General features: G+C 38.4%; 1 protein-coding gene across 1 annotated transcript; it reads left to right on the top strand.

The window, feature by feature from the left end:
* The first annotated feature begins 1865 nt into the window (after window positions 1–1865).
* Window positions 1866–18887, top strand: LOC149837440 (putative glycosyltransferase At5g20260). Its single transcript, XM_090008038.1, has 4 exons — window positions 1866–2051; window positions 2218–2390; window positions 2754–3102; window positions 18216–18887. The coding sequence occupies exons 1-4, from the start codon at window positions 1866–1868 to the stop codon at window positions 18885–18887; spliced, it is 1380 nt and encodes a 459-aa protein (XP_089864164.1).
* The last annotated feature ends 494 nt before the right edge of the window (window positions 18888–19381 follow it).

Here is a 19381-nt window from a genome sequence, read left to right on the forward strand (position 1 = left end):
TTTTCCCTTTTGTGTCTTCTAGAGGGTCAGAAAATTTTTAGAGAGTATCAAGAGTTGAGTAGTATTAAAGTTCAGGAAATCATTGAAGAACTATATAGAGATATGTGTTATTTCTAGCCCGTCTTTGCAGGTACCCAAAATTATAAAGGAGTTGGTGGAGGAAGTACCAAGGAATGCTTTAGAGGAAGACAAGCTGGTGTGGTTGGATGGGAAAGACTTTTTCATTAAGGAAGGTTGGGAGTCCATTAGAGATAAGGGAGAATCGTTCAGGTTGGCGGAGATGATTTGGTGCAAAAACCATAGTCCTGTGGCAGTGTTAACTCTTCAATTCTTAGTTGAGGGGAGATTGGAGACTCAATATATGCTAAAAAAAAGAGGTTTTCAATTATCCAGCATTTGTGTTTATGCAGGAAGTCGGAGGAGAACGTAAATCACATTTGTATAATGTGAAAGAGGGCTAAGTTGGTGTCGGAGTAGGTCACACAGTATTTTAACACCAACCACAAGGTTCGAGGGAGTGTTGGTGAGGCTCTAAAGAGGTAGGGCAAAGTAAAGTGGGAGAACAAAGCCATCAGATTAGCATGATTTGTGTCGTTCCAATTGGTGGTGAGAGGTATATGGAAAATAAGAAATAAAGTTATCTTTGAGGATTGAAAAGCGGAAGATGGGAAGTAGTATCTCACCCCCTCAATTCAATTTGTGGGAAGGTGATGGGTATTTTGAAAGGTGTTACACACAATATATCCACTAGTTGGTTGTATGCAGGAAGATGGATACCCCCGAGTGAGGGATGGATTAAGGTATCAGTGGCTAGTCGGGAGACTGATGTCCTGAAGGTCTGCTAGAGACCACAAAGGTTATTTTTTGAAGCTAAGATGATTAGTAAGGAAAATCAATGAGGAAGAGGAGCATTGATGGTGGTATGATGTCGTCAATGACCTAGACGAGAATCTCAATATAAAAAAAGAGATAGTTGAGGAAGTAAGAGCTATGTTAGAGGGAAGACATAGGAGAGGATCAAATTTGTTGTATGAAAAACTGTTATCCTTCAAGAGAATCCACTTCAAGTAGTATCCGAGCTCTCAAAACTATTTTGCTGAAAATCCGGCAAAGATGAGGAGACTCCAAGTTGACAGAATTCGGAAAGACAAACCACCGGAATGGTGTCCGTCTTTAGAAGTTTTGTGAGAAATATATTATTGTAATTGATGTACTGGTCAGGGTCTTGCCTAACCCCAGCTTGATTATCAGATAAAAAAACAAAAACAAATATATTTTGAGAAATTGAAAATAATTAGAATTTGGACTCTAAACCCATCGAGCCAAGCTCAAACTGGCTCATTTACAAAATAAATACATTTTTCAATGCTGTAATTAATAGGATTTGAACCCTATATACTTGTTGCTTGCAAGCGAGAATACACGCCATGCACTTAACTATGAGACAAAGTATATGGAAAACATATTTATTACTAGTTAATTAACGAGCCGAGCTGAACTGAGCTGAATAGCCGTTGTTTGGTTTCTACTTGCCAAACCTATGATTTCATTACGAGCCAAACACAAGACAAACCATTAGCGGCTCATCAGGTTTCCCAGCCCTAAACGCAAGGCCTGGAGGCCATGCTGGCTCGTCTGGGCCCCAGTGTTAATGGGAGGTGAGTCTACGTCCCCTGGCCACCATTAGGAGAGGGCGATAACTCCTAATTTATTGTCTTGATTCTTTCCTTTTTTATCGGATAATGGATATCGCTATAATAAATTGAATTCAACGCGGTTTGATACTTGTGTACATGCAGGAAATAACGATCCGCTGCACCTGTTGCTGAGAGAGAGAGAGAGAGAGAGAGAGGCAAGCAGCAGCGATGAGGGAGTTTGTCTCCACCATCGTTGTGCTGTTGATGCTGTCGCTCACGCTGGCCGTCCTCTTCTCCCATTCTGACAAGGACATCTTCAACATTCTTCCCTTTCCTCAATCACCCAATAGCCCTGCAGCAGCCTTCTCCACAAACAACACAGCAGTTTCAACGAATAATAATGCTCCAAAGGCAGTAAGGAATTAAGCCAGCCATATGATCAAAACATGCATATATATATATATATATATATATATATATATATATATATATATATATATATATATATATATATATATACGTTAATCTGAGGCATTGTATATATTTGATTTGATCTCTCTGTCTTTGTGTGTGTATATAGCAACGTAAGGTTGGAAATCGTGAGAAGGGAAGCATTGAGAAGCGAGAAGAGGGACTCTCAAGATCTCGGTCGTCCATCAGAAGGGCCATTCTGCTAAGAAACTACACTTCTCAAAAGCCCCAGCCTTTCATCCCAAGTGGCTCCGTATACCACAACCCCTATGCCTTCTTTCAGTAATGAACTCAGTACTCCTGTTCTCATGCATGAAATTCAGAATTGTATTATGCACTTGGCTCTTACTGCTTACGTAGTTTAGTAGCTCTGCCAATGAGATAGACCAGTTCTGGGAATGGGGACAACCAAAACCGATCCTAACCTGTAAGTTTTTCTATTGTTGGCTGTCCAAATCCAAATGGTCGATCGAGTTAGCAAACATTCCTCTCAGCAAAATACTTTTTATTATATGGGTGCAGCGCCTCCCGGCTACTTTGCATTTGTCCAAAGTGATTACACCCAAAGGTTCACTATTGCATGATTGGTACTTTATTTGTGGAAAACTTGTGGCAACATTTTTTATATGCGACCTCATGTTGCAGGAGTTACATAGAGATGGAGAAGCGGATGAAGATATTCATTTATAAGGAAGGAGAGCCACCCCTTTTTCATGATGGACCATGCACCTACATCTACTCCATAGAGGGTCAGTTCATCCATGAATTGGAACAGAATGGACCTTTCGTCACGGACAATCCTGACGATGCCTTGGTCTATTTCCTTCCCATCAGCATTGTCAAAATTGTTAACGCTCTCTACGGGCCAGGTATTCACGAATGGGACCCACTCCACCGGGTAGTGAATGATTACGTGCAAGTTATCTCAACACAACACCCTTATTGGAATAGAACCAACGGTGCAGATCATTTCATACTTTCTTGCCATGACTGGGTAAAATCTCTCTCTCTCTCTCTCTCTCTCTCTCACACACACACACACATTTAACGTTTTTTTCTATCTGTATGCTTAGTTGACACTGCTTGACATTTTGGTCGCTGGTGCTGGGTCATCAAGACTCGCATCTCAATGCAATATAATTTAGATGACAAAGGAAATAAAAGATTTTCTTGGATTTTTTTAATTTGATGGTACTATTAAATGTTCTGTTCCAATGGGGTTTCACAAGCTTCTTATAATTAGTTAAGAATTTTTTTTCTATCAATTAACCCGTATGTTTCACCTTCCCCATGTCGTTTAATGGCCACAAGGGCTCGGTTAACATGGTAGGGCCCACTCGTGAACACCACCAAGTTTATCGGACATCATGAACTCGAAACTCAAGGAGGTCATGTTGGGTGTAGGAAGAGGAGAAGAGAGAATTCAAATAAAGAAAAACAATGGGGATCACTTCTTTATGGAGTGTGTTTGGACTTTGATGACATTGAATAGTCTCATATTGAAGGATTTCAAAATAGTTGTGGGCTTTATTACCTACAAAGAGATTCTTACACTTGTTCCAAAGAACAAGGGAGTGGGATGACTACCACACATACGCGCGCGCTCGCCCTTCACGTTGTGCCGAGTCGAGCCGGGTCGGAATCAGGTTCGGGTTAAGTTCAATGATCTTTTTGTCTCAGATTACTGTTTTTTTATTTGGATTAAATAATGGGTTAAGAGAAATAAATAACGGATCGATCCATTATCGGGTCACGACCCTCGTATTCTGTAACGAAGATCTTCCACGTTTTGTAACCGTTCATGGGTTATAAAATGTGGTTAGGGCTGGGGTTATAGATACACGAAGTCGCCTGACTCTTATAAACTTTATTTTCTCTCTCCCTGCTGCTATCTCTCTCTCGCTCTCCTGCGTTTTCCAGAAAGGAGTTTTCTGCAACAGTGGTTCAAAGAGGTTGTCTTTGAAGGATGATCTACCATCGAAGTGCACCGATCCGGATCGTTGAAGCTATTGTATTCTGGGAGAAGGACGCCGACCCCTATTTGCACTGTATGTGAGGGTGAATCTTCTCTAAGAGGAGTACTTTCATACGCCTTAGCCTGTTACATAATGCTAACATGTTACTGTTGTTTTTATTATATTCTATGCATCTGTTTGGTCATTTGCATTTATCTGAATTTTGGTATAATGTGGAAATCGACATGTTTGCTCCCTGTTTATGTTTTGATCGACTGTTAATTATGATTATCGTGTTGATACATATTTTGAATTCTATCAAGATGTTGATTGTGAAACGATTTGATATGAAAAGTGAAATAACAGTGTTAGAGAAGATTCTAAGCATGTTGACTTCATCTAGTTTTGTACCAAAAGTGGACATGTTCGGTATGCCTAAAAAATTTGCCGGTCAGAATTTCAAGCGTTGGCAACAACGCATGAAAATCTGGTTCACGACTATAGGTTTGTTATCTGTTCTAGAACTCGAATGCCCTTCGATTTCTGAGACTGACCCTGATCCTGCTGCGGTTAATGCGGTTGTAGAGTGGAAATAGAAGGACGATATATGTCATGATTGCATTATGTTGGCTCTGTCCAACACCTTGTTCGATGTATATTGTTTCTTGTCTACCACTACTAAAGCCATATGGGATCAACTTGACAAAAAGTACAATACTGAAGACCAAGGTCTTGAGAAGTACTCAGTTGCCAAGTTTCTGAAATATCAAATGATAGAGGGCAAGTCGGTCACTGAACAGGCACACGAGTTTCTGTTGTTGCTTCACAGTGTGGCTGAGGCTAATATGAAACTTTCGAAGAAGTTTTAAGTTATGACCATCATGAAATTTTTTTTAAGTCTTTGGTAGACTTTGATATGTCTCTTAAGCACCGTAGAGGAAACATCTCCCTAGATGATCTTATGGTAGCCATAGCCATCGAGGAAGAACATAGGAGTCAGAAACAAGTTGTGATGCCAACTGAACAACCTAAAGTGAATATGATGATCGGATCTTTTAAAGGCAAAGGACAAAAACCAAAATCTGCAATGAAAAACCAATTTAAACCTAAGGCCAAAATCCAGAATAAGGCAAAGAATAAACCATGTTGGAACTGTGGACAGGTTGGGCACTAGGCTGAGGAATGCCCTTCCAAGAAGGCCAAGGCTCATGGGACCACATATGGAATGCCTCAAGTCAATATGGTGACTGAGGTTGTTGGGACCAGTATTGGGTATGTTTCTATTAACATGCAAGTCTATCATGTGTATGAGCCGACTGAGTGACTAGTTGACACTGGGGCTAATGTGCATGTTTGTGATGATAAGTATGTCTTTGTCTCATACCAGGCTGTTGCAGGCAGATCCATGACTATGGGAAACTCAACGACTGCAAAGGTGTTAGGGCTTGAACGCGTGGATCTGAAGTTTCCTTCAGGGCGAGTTCTGTCTCTATACAGAGTACAACATGTGCCTGTAGTTAGAAGAAACATTTTAAGTGGTTCATGTCTAGTTAGAGAGGGTTATGAATTTAATTTTAAATGTAATAAAGTTGTTATTTTATATTCTGGAACCTTTGTTGGCAAGGGGTATTTAGATGATGGTTTGTTTAAACTTTGAGTTGAACATGTTTGCAGTAATAAATTAGAGAATGATGTTTCTTTTGATTCATTGTCTAATGTTGCTTATAATATAAAATCATCTTATCTGTGGCATAATAGATTGAGTCATGTGAATTTTAATTCTGTAAAACGCATGATGAACTTGAAGATGATTATTGAGCATTCCATGGATAAAACTAAAAAATGTAAAATTTGTGTGCAAGCAAAACAAAGTAGAAATCCATTCCATATGATTGTTAGAGATTCTAAAATATTGGATCTGGTGCACACAGATATCTGTGAGTTTAATGGAGTGTTAACCAGAAATCATAAAAAGTACTTTATCACTTTTATAGATGATGGCACTAAATATTGTTATGTGTATCTGCTAAAATCAAAAGATGAAGCTTTTGATAAGTTTTATATTTTTAAGAATGGAGCAGAAACACAAACTGGTAGAAAACTCAAAAGATTTAGGTCTGATAGAGGGGGAGAATATACATCTAACAAACTTGAAGAATATTGTAAATCTGTTTGCATAATTCATGAGTTTACCGCTCCATATTCTCCTCAATCTAATGGGATTGCAGAAAGAAAGAATAAAACCCTAACTGACATGATAAATGCTCTACTAGGGAGTTCTGAATTACCTATCTATATGTGAGGGGATGCTCTGAATACAGCTTACCATATTCTGAATAAAGTTTCTTAGAAACATAAGGACAATAGCCCTTTTGAACCCTAGAGAAATAGGAAATCTAGCTTGAAATACCTTAAAGTGTGGGGGTGTCTTGCAAAGGTACATGTCCTAGAGCACAACAGGAAGAAGCTGGGTCCTAAAACCGTAGATGCTATCTTTTGGGGTTATATAGAGAGCAATTATGCCTATAAGTTCTTAGTAATTAAGTCTGAGATATCTGGCATAGATGTAAACTCTATTGTTGAGCTTAGAGAAGCTACATTCTTTGAAGATGTATTTTCCATGAAAGTTGATATACTTCAGAATCTTTCTTCTTTAGATATACCTTTAACTTCTGGTTCCATTCCCGAATATGTGAAAAAGATGATAGATGTGGGGGTTGAGCCATCTTGTTCACACCCTAGACCAATTGAGTCTGAGAAAATGGTTGAACCAAGAAGGAGCAAGAGACCAAGAATTGCCAAGGATTTGGAAAGTGATTATATCACTTACCTTATCGAGGATGATCATCTCACTTTCAAAGATGTTATGGCTTCACCTGAAGCAAGGCATTGGAAAGAAGTCATAAAGAGTAAAATAGACTTCATTGTCTCTAATGGCACTTGAGAACTGGTTGACCTCACTCGTAGTAGTTCCGCTATTGGGTGCAAATGGATCTTTAAGAAGAAGTTGAAACCAGATGAATCTATTGATAAATATAAGGCGAGACTGGTTGCCAAGGGTTCAAACAAAAGGAGGGAATAGATTATTTTGACACATATTCTTCGGTTACCCGGATGACCACAATTAGGGTGCTTATTGCATTGACTTCCATTTATGATCTCTCGGTTTATCAAATGGACGTGAAGACTGTCTTTTTATATGGCGATCTTGAAAAAAAGATCTATATGGATCAACCTGAGGGTTATGTAGCTCCTAGTAATGAAAATAAAGTTTATAGACTTGTTAAGTCATTATATGGACTAAAACAAGCCCCTAAACAATGGCATGAGGAGTTTGATAATGCTATTTTATCATTTGACTTTGTTGACAATGAATCTGATAAATGTGTTTATTTGCAAAGTTAAAAGTGATGCATGTATTATTTTGTGCCTGTATGTAGATGATATTTTATTGTTTGGTTCCAATATGGGAATTGTGAATGAGACGAAGTCGTTTCTTAGTAGTAAATTTGATATAAAGGATATAAGTGTTGCAGATGTGATTTTAGACTTAAAGCTGACTCGTTCAACTGATGGTATAACTATTTCTCAATCTCATTATATTGAGAAAGTATTTGAGAAATTTGGCTATAACCAAGGGAGATCTGTAGCAACTTCATATGACCCTTCTACTCCTCTCTATAAGAATATGATTGGTGTCTCTGTATCTCAATTAAGATATTCTTAGATTATTAGAAGTTTAATGTATCTTGCAAATTGCACGAGACTGGATATTTCGTTCTCCATGACAAAATTAAGTCGATACACAAGTTGTCCAAATCACACTTATTGAAAGGCATTGAACATGGTACTTAGATACCTGAAAGGAACCATTTCTTTGAGTTTGCATTACAAAAGATTCTCTACTGTTCTTGAGGGATATAGTGATGCGATCTCGATAGCCATGAACTCTGGGAGTTATAGCGTAACAGGGTATGTATTTATCTTGGGTGGCGGCGAAGTCGCCTGGAGATCAATAAAGCAGACCATCTTATTACGGTCTACTTTTGAGGCTGAGCTCTGTACTTTAGATATCACAGGAATGGAAGTTGAGTGGTTAAAAGGACTTCTTGAGGAACTTCCTTTAATGAGCAAACCAATTCCTGCAATATCTGTGCATTATGACAATATGGCAACAATTGCAAAAATCAAAAGCACAAAATAAAATCAAAAGCAGATGAGACACATCCAAGTCAGAATAAAATCTGTAAGGGAACTGGTGTCTCAGTTAGTGGTTGTTGTAGACTATGTTGGATTCAAAGAGAACACAATTGATCCATTAACAAAAGGACTAGATAAGTCATTAGTCCTGAAATCCAGAGAGGGAATGAGACTGAAACTCATCAGTAGTTCATCTACAGTGACAACCTAACCTATCTGAGTGGAGATCCCACAAAGTAGGTTCAATGTGATAATAACAAATTGTAGGGTGAATTGAATAGCACCTTCTTAATGTGATACTATGTATCTATGTCTGTTTCCCTGATTACTCTGAAAAGGTGTTGTAGCTGCAAGTTAAGGAAGAGTTAAAACTTTGAATGGGTTCAAAGCCTTCTTGGCAAGATGTTAGTGATACATCTCTGGAGAAGCCCACCTATGTGAGTGTGACTGTGTGGCCGCAGTTTAAGGAATTGGGTTATTCCTGAAGTCACTCATGAAACAGGATTCGGGTGCATGGCCATTAACGTGCCGCCCCTAAAGATTACAACTAGAACCTTTATCGTGTTGTTGCTAATGGACACGGCTACACCAAAGGTTCAAGTTTAAGACTTTAGTTCACTTCGTTCTTGTGGGGGTAAAGTTAGTTAACTAAGGTAGTGGTTCAAACCGGAATGTACCATTACTGAAAGCATGATATGTCCTACTACAGATTACTTCATCTTGTATCTTGGTTTCCTCCTATTTTCATTCTTTGAATTTGTGGGGGGATGTTGGGCGTAGGAAGAGGAGAATAGGGAATTCAAATAAAAAAAAACAATGGGGACCACTTCTTTATGGAGTGTGTTTGGACTTTGATGATGTGGAATAGTCTCATATTGAAGGATTTCAAAATAGTTGTGGGCTTTATTACCTACAAGGAGATTCTTACACTTGTTCCAAAGAACAAGGGAGTGGGATGACTACCACAAACACGCACGTGCGCTCGCCCTTTGCGTCGTGCCGGGTTGGTCTCGGGCTCGGGTAATTGACCCTTTAGGGCTATATTCATTCTAAGTCCAATGATCTTTTTGTCCCGGATTATTATTTTTTTATTTGGATTAAATAATGGGTTAAGAGAAATGGATAATAGATCGATCCGTTATCGGGTCACGACCCTTCGTATTCTGTAACGGGGTTCTTCCACGTTTTGTAACCGTTCGTGGGTTATAAAATGTGGTTAGGGCTTGGGTTACAGATACACGAAGTCGCCTGACTCTTGTAAACCTCGTTTTCTCTCTTCCTGTTGCTATCTCGCTCTCTTGCATTTTTCAGAAAGGGGTTTTTTGCAATAGCGATTCAGAGCAGTTGTTTTTGAAGGACGATCTACCGTCGGAGTGCACCGATCCGGATCGTTGAAGCTATTGTATCTTGGAGGAAGGACGTCGGGCCCTATTTGCATCGTATGTGGGGGCGAATCTTCTTTAAGAAGAGTACTTTCATATGCCTTAACCTGTTACATAATACTAACATGTTATTGTTGTTTTTATTATGTTCAATGCATATGTTTGATCATTTGCATTTGTCTGATTTTTGGTATAATGCGGAAGGCTGTCTGCAAGCTTTTGTTGCCCACTGGATGGGTGCAAAGGAGTGGAATCCTACCACCATCAAAACTGGAAATGGCGCCCATGACACGAAAGGACACACCAGGGAAGAGGACACCAGACACGCTGATGGGGTTGTGCGAAGCAAACAACCAGAAAAGGGCGTCCACATCACGTCATTTCAGGTCTTAATCGGATCTTAGGTCTATACTCGGGTTCATGTATTAATCGGACCTTTGGGGTCTAAACACAGTTCTTAATCAGGTCTTCTTATTTGTCACCGTACCCAGACCCTATAGGGTTTGGTCCAGGTCGGGTCTGAGTAAAACCGACCCATTGACACCCCTAATCAGAATGTGTGCAAGTGTCACCCCCCGTATCCTCTGCTGCCAAATAAAGGCCAGGACCAAGCAGATTTTGTGGATCTCACGCTCTTGACTCATCCTACCCAAAAGAACCTGAATCCAGTGAGGGATTTAGCATAGCTAGCTGTTGTCGCCTATGTGAAGAGGCAATTGAGACAACCACACATCTCTTCCTTGAATGCCGGTTTTGGATACTGATTACATGCCACCAGGTTTGGAACCCTAGAAACAAAATAATTTTTTAATGGAAATTGTACATTGGTTGTGCAACTGAGCTCACTTTAAAAAGTGGTTAATGGAACAATGACGTCTTCCCGGTGCACACCCCGATCCTAAATCTATCAGTGATATCAAAGCCAGGCTTTTTTGGTGTGTGCAGTGGTGTCAAAGTGTATCATCTCTGTCACAGAAGTCTAACAACGAGGCTCTTGTTGTCATCTACGCATCTCACCGGTGCTGACCACCTTGCCCCTTATGCTCTATTATTTCTCTTTGTCAGATGGCTGCAACCGACCATGGTGGGCCTGCCGTTCAGCTGGTGAGATGGACAGGGTTGCACCTTGTTGCACAACCAGCTACCCCGCCAGGATGCATCTGGAAATCTGATTGCCCATCGAGAAAAAAAAGGACCGCTAGTGGTTTTCTTGTCAACCGGTTGACATTCTTAGGGGTGACGACGACTTCGTGAAGGGCCCTTGCAAGGTCAGATCTGCCCAACCGCTGCTGGTGTTCATCCTCCTCGACGTCTTGGAGAGCCACTGGAAAACCCTCTGATCTCAGGGTTGCATCGTCCAGCAAATCAAGTTGATCTTCCCACTGAAAAACCAGACCCAGACTGGTCGCACTAGACAACCAATCTCTCAGTAACGCCGCTGAGGAGCGGTTGCAACTCTGCCCAAAACCTCAAATCAGAGTAGCGACGATGCAGCTCATCGGTGGTGCATATGGCAAAGGAGCGGTGATGCAAGCCACGAGCCTTGGTGGAGCCATCACCCTCTCCGATGAGGCAAAGGATCTCCATGAAGATGAGCTCATCGCAGGGGATGGCGATTGAGCCGACATGGTTGTAGTCGTACACCTCTTCGGTCTGCGTGTTCCAGCCATACCTCCAGCTCATTTAGGCCGTCTTCGAGGACATCGCCGACCATAGACCCCTTTGCTGGTGGAGCAGGGGAGGCTGAGGACCGTTCGCGGTTGTTGAAACCCTTTGCCATAATGACAGTCGTGGAGAAACCTGAAAAATATGGGTGAAATAAAAAAAAAGGGGAAGAAATGTTTGCATCATCTCCATCAATGGGGGCAGGATGTGGGGGATAATCTCCGGCAAGGCATTGGCTTACCTGGCGCAGGCTCTCAAGAACATGACAGGAGATCCCGATGCTAGGATCACCGATTACTTCAATTTCATGATCGATACAAGCATCAGGGGCTTATTCACTGTGATGCTCTTCAACATGAGATTATGGAGTTCTTCCGTTGGTCGACGACAATCGGAGGGCGGTGACACTGTCATAGGGTGGAGGATATTCTCCAAGAGGCGGACGATTGCCGAATCTTTTGGCAAAGGTAGCGGTGAGGGCGACGGTCGTCGCCCTCATCCACCATTTTTAGTTTCTCTCTTGTTTCCCCTTTCGTAAAAGGGAGAAACCCTAAGAGTCCCCCTTTTACAAAAAGGGTGACAAAAAAAGGTTTTGAGAAGGGAAAGTGGCCACCCCTCTTCCCTCTCGTAAAAAGGGAAAACCTTTATGGGGCAGTTACCTTTTTTTTGAGTAATTTTATGGAACTATCTCTCATTTTTTAATTTATTCTGGTTTTATCCCTTTGTTTTTTCAAAATAGGGGCTCTGCTTTCTGGGTAAAAATAGGTTTTTCTCTAAATATTATCCGAGACAAGGTTGTTGTGTTCATTTTTTTCAGAATAGCCTCAGTTTTGTAAAATTACTAAAAACCACCTGAGTTTTCTGTTTTAACTTTAAAAGTTTCAAAGATTTATTTTAATATCCTTATTTGTTGTTGTTATCTAGAAATGTTTCTAACTTTTCTGTTTTCACAGAAAAGTGGTTTTGGTTAGCAGAATACCTTAGACAGGTTTGGATCTGGATTGGGTCATGTTGTTCAGGAAGCTTCTTACATACCTTGGTTGGATTCGGTAAAACTTTCTGGACCCAGTTATGATTTGGTTTATATCTCTACTCTAATATTTTTTGGATCTAAAAATATTATGTTCGCATATGGTTTTGTTATATGCATTAATATTTTGTTCATGTTAATATCTGGATCTAGTATGGTTTGATCTAATTTTTATATAGATCAAGTTTATTTGTAATATCTATTAAATATTATGTTTGGGTTAAGATTGGATCTAATCGGTATTAGACCAGATGTTTGGATCTAGTAAGGTGACACAGACCTTGATTTGATCCAGTAAAATATTATGGACATGGTTAAATGTGTATGGATTTGGATATATCAAAATGAGAATAATAACAAGTTGATTGAATATAGATCCAATTGAATGAGTTAGATCCAAGCAATGTTATTGGATCTTGTTGAACTTGAATTGATCTAGTGTTGGGTTCAAATGCCCAGATATGGGATATGGATCTAGTTTGATCCAGTTTTTGTGATTGAATCCAAATAAGTGTTATGCCCGGGTATGAGATATAGATTCAGAATTAATCTATAGACAAATATATATATATATATATATATATATATATATATATATATATATATATATATATATATATATATATATATATATATATATATATATATATATATATATATATATATATATATATATATATATATATATATATATATATATATGTCTATAGATGCCTAATGAGTGGAGGAAGAGTACTTTGGTGCCTCTATATAAGAATAAGGGTGATATACAAGATTGCACAAACTATCGTGGTATAAAACTCATGAGTCATACTATGAAACTTTGGGAGAGAGTGATTGAGTCTACGTTGAGGAAGGTTGTCATGATATCGGAGAATCAATTTGGTTTTATAACTCGAAGATCAACTATGGAAGTTATACATCTTCTTAGACAACTTATTGAGAGAAATAGAAAGAGGAACAAAAATTTGCATATGGTTTTTATTGATTTAGAGAAGGCTTACGATAGAGTACCTAGGGACGTTCTCTGGTGGACAATGATGAAGAAAGGTGTTTCTCTCAAGTACATTAGTATAATTAAAGATATGTATGAAGGAGTAGTAACCAATGTTCGCACTTGTGGAGGGGTGACAACCAATTTTCCTATAACGGTTGGGTTACATCAAGGATCTGCTTTAAGCCCTTTCCTATTTGCTATAGTGATGGATGAGCTTACGAGATCAATTCAAGAAAATGTGTCATGGTGTATGTTGTTTGTTGATGATATTGTTTTGATTGATGAGTCTAGAGCTGGGGTTAATGCTAAGTTAGAATTATGGAGACAGACATTGAAAGCAAGAGGTTTTAAGTTGAGTAAGAGTAAGACAGAATACATGGAATGTCGATTTAGTAAGCAACGAAATAGAGATGGGAGTGTAGTGAAGCTTGGTGAGCAAGAAATACCGGTGGATGATTCTTTCAAATATTTGGGATCTATCATTCAAAATTATGGAGAAATTGATGGAGATGTAAATCATAGGATAAAGGTTGGGTGGATGAAATGGAAGAGTGCAACTGGAGTGTTGTGCGATCGTAGAATGCCATTGCGGTTGAAGGGAAAGTTTTATAGGATGACTATTAGGCCCGCTTTACTATATGGTACGGAATGTTGGGCTGCCAAGAGACATCATATTCAAAAAATGAGTGTAGCTGAGATGCGTATGCTGAGATGGATGTGTGGAAATACAATAAAAGATAAGATTCAGAACGAGGAGATACGTAAGAAGGTAGGCGTTGCACCCATTGAAAATAAGATGAGAGAGAATCATTTACGGTGGTTTGGACATATTCGACGAAGGCCTAATGATGCTCCAGTTAGAAGGATGGAGAAATGGGAAAATATATTAGTTAAAAGAGGTCGAGGTAGGCCTAGGAAGACATGGATGGAGGTGATAGGAAAGGATATGAATGCTTTGAACCTCACCGAGGACATGGCATTGGATAGAAATGAATGGAGAAGAAGGATTCATGTGGAAGACCCAGAATGATTTTCTTTGTTGGTTCATATCGCCGACCCCAATTGTTTTGGGATGAAGGCGTAGTTGTTGTTGTATATATATATATATATATATATATATATATATATATATATATATGGATTCAAATTGGATCCAAGTTTTATGTTGAATCTGGATAGTATCAGGTCAGATATTTAGATCTAATAATGATATATATTTTGTATGAATCCAGAATTGACACGGTTAGATCCAGATAAGTAGAATACTAGATGTATAATATAGATCAATTGGCATTTGAAATATATGACTTTGGATATGGATTTGGATTATGGTCAAATCATGAGTGATCCATGGATTTATTTAAGCTTGTATGGAGATCCATTTTAATATGAATCATGTTGGACTTGATAGATAACATCTCAAGTCAGATTTGGATATGGAATCCTACAAATCCAATAATTTTGGATATATACATATATATTAGTAGATCCGCTAAAGGATTTGAACTTAAAAGTTCAAGCTTTTGGTTTAATTAAAGCCTTATAATTGGCTTATCATATTTGGTATATCCAAATGATAATGAGATAACTCTTAGTAGATATGGATTTGGAGTATATCCAAATTGGATTTGGATAATACTTAGCTTCACAATGGAAAATCAACTTAGTCTGTGAGTATCCTCATCATGAAGGAAAAGTTCAGCTAGTGTATGAAAAATCACATGATGTTGTGGCTTAATGAAAATATTGCTTAAATACAATGCATTGAAAAAGTGGAAGCTAGATTATTATTTTACACATGCATGTGAGGAAATTTATCTGTAATAATGATAAATAATCATAATGCTCTCTATAGTATGCTGATATAAATACCTGAAAGAATATTTTTCATGTTTTAAAGTTTTGCATGAAATGCTAAATGGTATTGGTCAGTCACATATATTACTGTTTGGATCCGGATATACTGATATAAAATGATCAGGTAATGATCAACATGTGATAATGCACATAAAAAGTAAGAGTATAAGTTATGATAAAAATTTGGAAAGTTAAAGTATTTGTTATGTTTGGCAAATCATAGATTTATGAATTAATAAATTTTATATTACTCCACTAGTGTGCATGCCTATGGTATAGTCATGGAAGAGCCACGGAACCCCATAACCATGTGAGACCCGCATTATGATGTATTCATTTTTTATCTATGGACTACATGACTTAATATGTAATAAATGTTGAATACTTGAAATAAACTAAAACATATGATAAAATCTATGACATGATGGAAAAACAATCTAGTTTATGAATAGTCAAAACCTTATAATGTCATGAGTACAATATATAATGAACTGGTTATGATAAAATGTGGGTTTTTGCCCCATACGACCAAGTGAGAGATGTTGGATCTTTTTACAGATCTAGTGTGGTCAAATGGGTCTCATATGGAATCCAATGATCCACTTAGTGGGTCATTGAGATATGCATCACCAGGATAATGGTGGGGCCCATTACAAATTAGATTCCCAGTATGTTTGAGAATTTAATGTGATAGTTAGGGCTGAATAATGATTACCCAAGGGAGGTTAAATTCTCCAGCCCCTGCTTCTGCAAAATACGCCAAGAGGTTTCGATATTCCTATCGAGGAACCCCCGACCCTTGAAGTAGGCCGTTAATCACTCCTCACACATTTTCTTCTCAAGTCTTCTCGGTGCACACCCTGATCCTAAATCTAGCATAGATCTTTGAGAGACTTTACTCATTTGTCAAGGACAATAATTGGTGAGTTTATTTGAAATTTGGGGAATGGGATGGAGATCATTTGACAACATTGAACTCTATGTGATTGAAAACGAATTTGAGAGGCCAGATATGTTCATATTTCTTGAAACTCATACGGTGACCGGTGATGCTTAATGGTAAAATCAGAAATAGAGCATCTGCTACAACACTTGATGCATACCTACATCGGACTGGGATGATACATGCATTCCTTTGATGTACTTGGGAAGGGTCTTTTGTTGTTGTGCTTTATCTCTTTGGGATGTGATACATCATCACTCCCTGCACGCATGGCCACTGTGACATGTTATATTCTTCCTATTTGCAATAAAGCTTTTTCATTCTTTCAAAAAAGTTCTTAGAGAGGTGGTTCTACCAGATATAGAGTGAGAGGGGTGGTCGACCATGCCCAGGAGTGGGCAGTTCTTGGTTCCACCAAATATAGAGAGGTGGGGTGGCCATTTCCAAAAAGAGAGAGGTGGTGGGCAAGAGGAAGAGGAAGATGGGGGAAGTTCTTGTGGCAACCTCATGGAATGAGGTGTTGTTGGGGAACGGTTGTCCTAATGCAAAAAGAATTTTTGATAGAAAAAATTTCTCCACCACCAATTTTTGATATTGGTGGGTGGAGGAATTTTTTCTATCGAAAATCAAACTTTTTAGAAAAACTTATCTTTCCAAAATTTTCTCTGGTTTGAAACGGTTGGAAAAGTTGTCATTTTTTACTTTTCTACTTGCATTTTTTCCTACCATTTTCTTGCTTCCAAACGTGTAGCTCAGTCGGTTCAGAGATAGCCCTTAAGGAGTTGCTCTTCTTTATCATACGTATTTGTTCTCCAAGAATGGAAAGATTATAAATAGAAACAAATTAATTTCCTTTAAATTGAATCTGCCTCTCCATTATAGTCGTCAGAGGTGTTATGGCCAGAATTTGCTTCTGCATTTCAGGAAATATTTACAATATGCTTCTTAGTCAATCCAGCTGTAGTGATTTATGAGATTCATGAGTGCAATTAAGTTCTGCGTCATATTTTTGAAATTTCGATTAAATTGCAATCAAACTCAATCCTAATAAGTGCATCCCTCCAATTGAAAGATATTTGTAGATATTGATAACCTTAACAAAACTTCATGGACACCGATATGCAGTATTTGAGTTTTTAGAACCAAAATTTATACTTCTACTTTCTCGGACTACCCTAAACCAGTTTTTTATCTGGGACTTTCAGACTTTATGTCCGGCCTCTTAGTCCTTAACAGTTGATGTGCTGCCAAGTTGGTATCTATGTCACAGGGACAGAACATTTTGGCTGCAGTGCCGCTGGTAACATGCACGGACACATGGACAGTGGCACGTACAACAATAATTTTTTATTACTGTTTAATTTTATTTCAATAGAAAAGTCATTTTTAAATATAAAATTATTCAAAATTAGTTTTTTATTGATTAAAAATTAAAAAAAAATCTGCATCTTCATGCCCTATTTTGAAAAAAAACAATTGAAGTTTCAAGTCGAACTCAAATCCCGTGTCCTAGAGTCCACGAATCATTGTGACATAGGTTGGTATAGATAAACTAGAATGAATGGGTAACCCATCTACCAGTAGATATGCTGCCAAGTTGGTCCTGCAGCCCATCATAATATTTAAGAGTACTTGCACCTAAAAGTATATATGATATGGGGAAAAATAAATCTTGATCCAGATTTTTAATGTTAGTCCTAATATTCTGATCTTATGCTGTAACCCAGTAGCCTGATAATTGTTGAACGGCTGTCTGCCTTAGCCAGTATTTACATAGGAATGCTGCTATAACCTTGGTTCTATGCATACATGAATACCAAGTTGAGCTATTCTTTATTGAGATTGTCCACAATGCTCGTCTCACATTAGAAGCTAAACGTACCATGTAATGCTTGCTAGCATTTAATTTTTTTTTATCATAATCTCAATTAGACACTCCATTGATGGCCACTAATTAATGAAAAGGAAGTATATTACACTGGTGGTACTATATTAACGTGAATTTTTTTATGCTCATTTTCAATGTTTTGCAATCACCATCTTCATCCTCACCTTGCTTTTTTTGTGTTCCCTTTCAGGCACCATTTGCTACCACTAAGAACCCTGATCTCTACAACAAATCTATCCGAGTACTTTGCAACGCCAACACCTCAGAGGGCTTCAACCCTACAAAAGATGTCACTCTCCCAGAATACAACATCAAGGGTTATGATCTCCCAAACCCTGTTGATACTCCATCCCCACCTTCATCAAAAACAATCCTAGCATTTTTTGCAGGAGGAAATCATGGTGATATTAGAAATATCCTCCTCCAACAATGGAAGGGAAATGATTCACAGGTTCAGGTTCATGAGTACTTACCAAATGGCCAAAACTACACCAGGTTGTTGCTCAGTTCCAAGTATTGCCTTTGCCCAAGTGGCTATGAAGTTGCTAGCCCCAGAATTGTTGAAGCCATATATACTGGCTGTGTTCCGGTAACGATCTCCGACTACTATGTGCTTCCCTTTAGTGATGTTCTTGACTGGACCCAGTTCTCGGTTCAGATTCCAGTGTCAAGGATACCTGAAATCAAGGAAATTCTCAGTGCAATTCCAGAGAGCGCATACTTGAAGTTGCAAGCAAATGTCTTCAAGATTCAGAGACATTTTGTGATCAATCGTCCCGCGAAACGTTTCGACGTTATCCATATGTTGATTCACTCTATATGGCTAAGAAGGCTTAATGTGAGGCTTCACGACAATTTGTAGATCACTTGCTTCAAGTTTAAGTGGAGTTTAAAGCAAGAGCATGATTTGAAAAAGAAAAAAAACAAATTTACAATGCTGTTATGTTATGTTTGTTTAACACTTGCATTAGGTGGTGGTGGCGGTTATTCTACAGTTTCCATTTTTTCTGTTTCTATAGTTTTTTTTTTTTTTTGAAAGAAATAGTTTTATAAAATGGAACTGTTTCTAAAGTATTTTGAGTTTCGGTTTTTGAGGTTGCTGTGGAAAGAAATGGACAGAGAAGATCGCTGTTCTCAATAGTCTACTTTTTCAGATGGGAGGACCTTTTGTACCATCCGCCATAGTGACAAATATCGCGAGATTTTATGAAAATCTCGCTATGTTAGAAATTGCCCTAAGGTTTAAAACGGCAATTTCTCGTAAGATTTATGAAGAAACATAAATACAGTTATTTAAATGCGATATTTTACATTTTAAACAGCTATTTATCGTGAAAAATAGTGTATTTTTAGTTT

The sequence above is a fragment of the Nuphar pumila genome, chromosome 5 (genome assembly GCF_984573655.1).
Source record: "Nuphar pumila chromosome 5, dmNupPumi1.hap1.1, whole genome shotgun sequence".
Taxonomy (NCBI): Eukaryota; Viridiplantae; Streptophyta; class Magnoliopsida; order Nymphaeales; family Nymphaeaceae; genus Nuphar; species Nuphar pumila.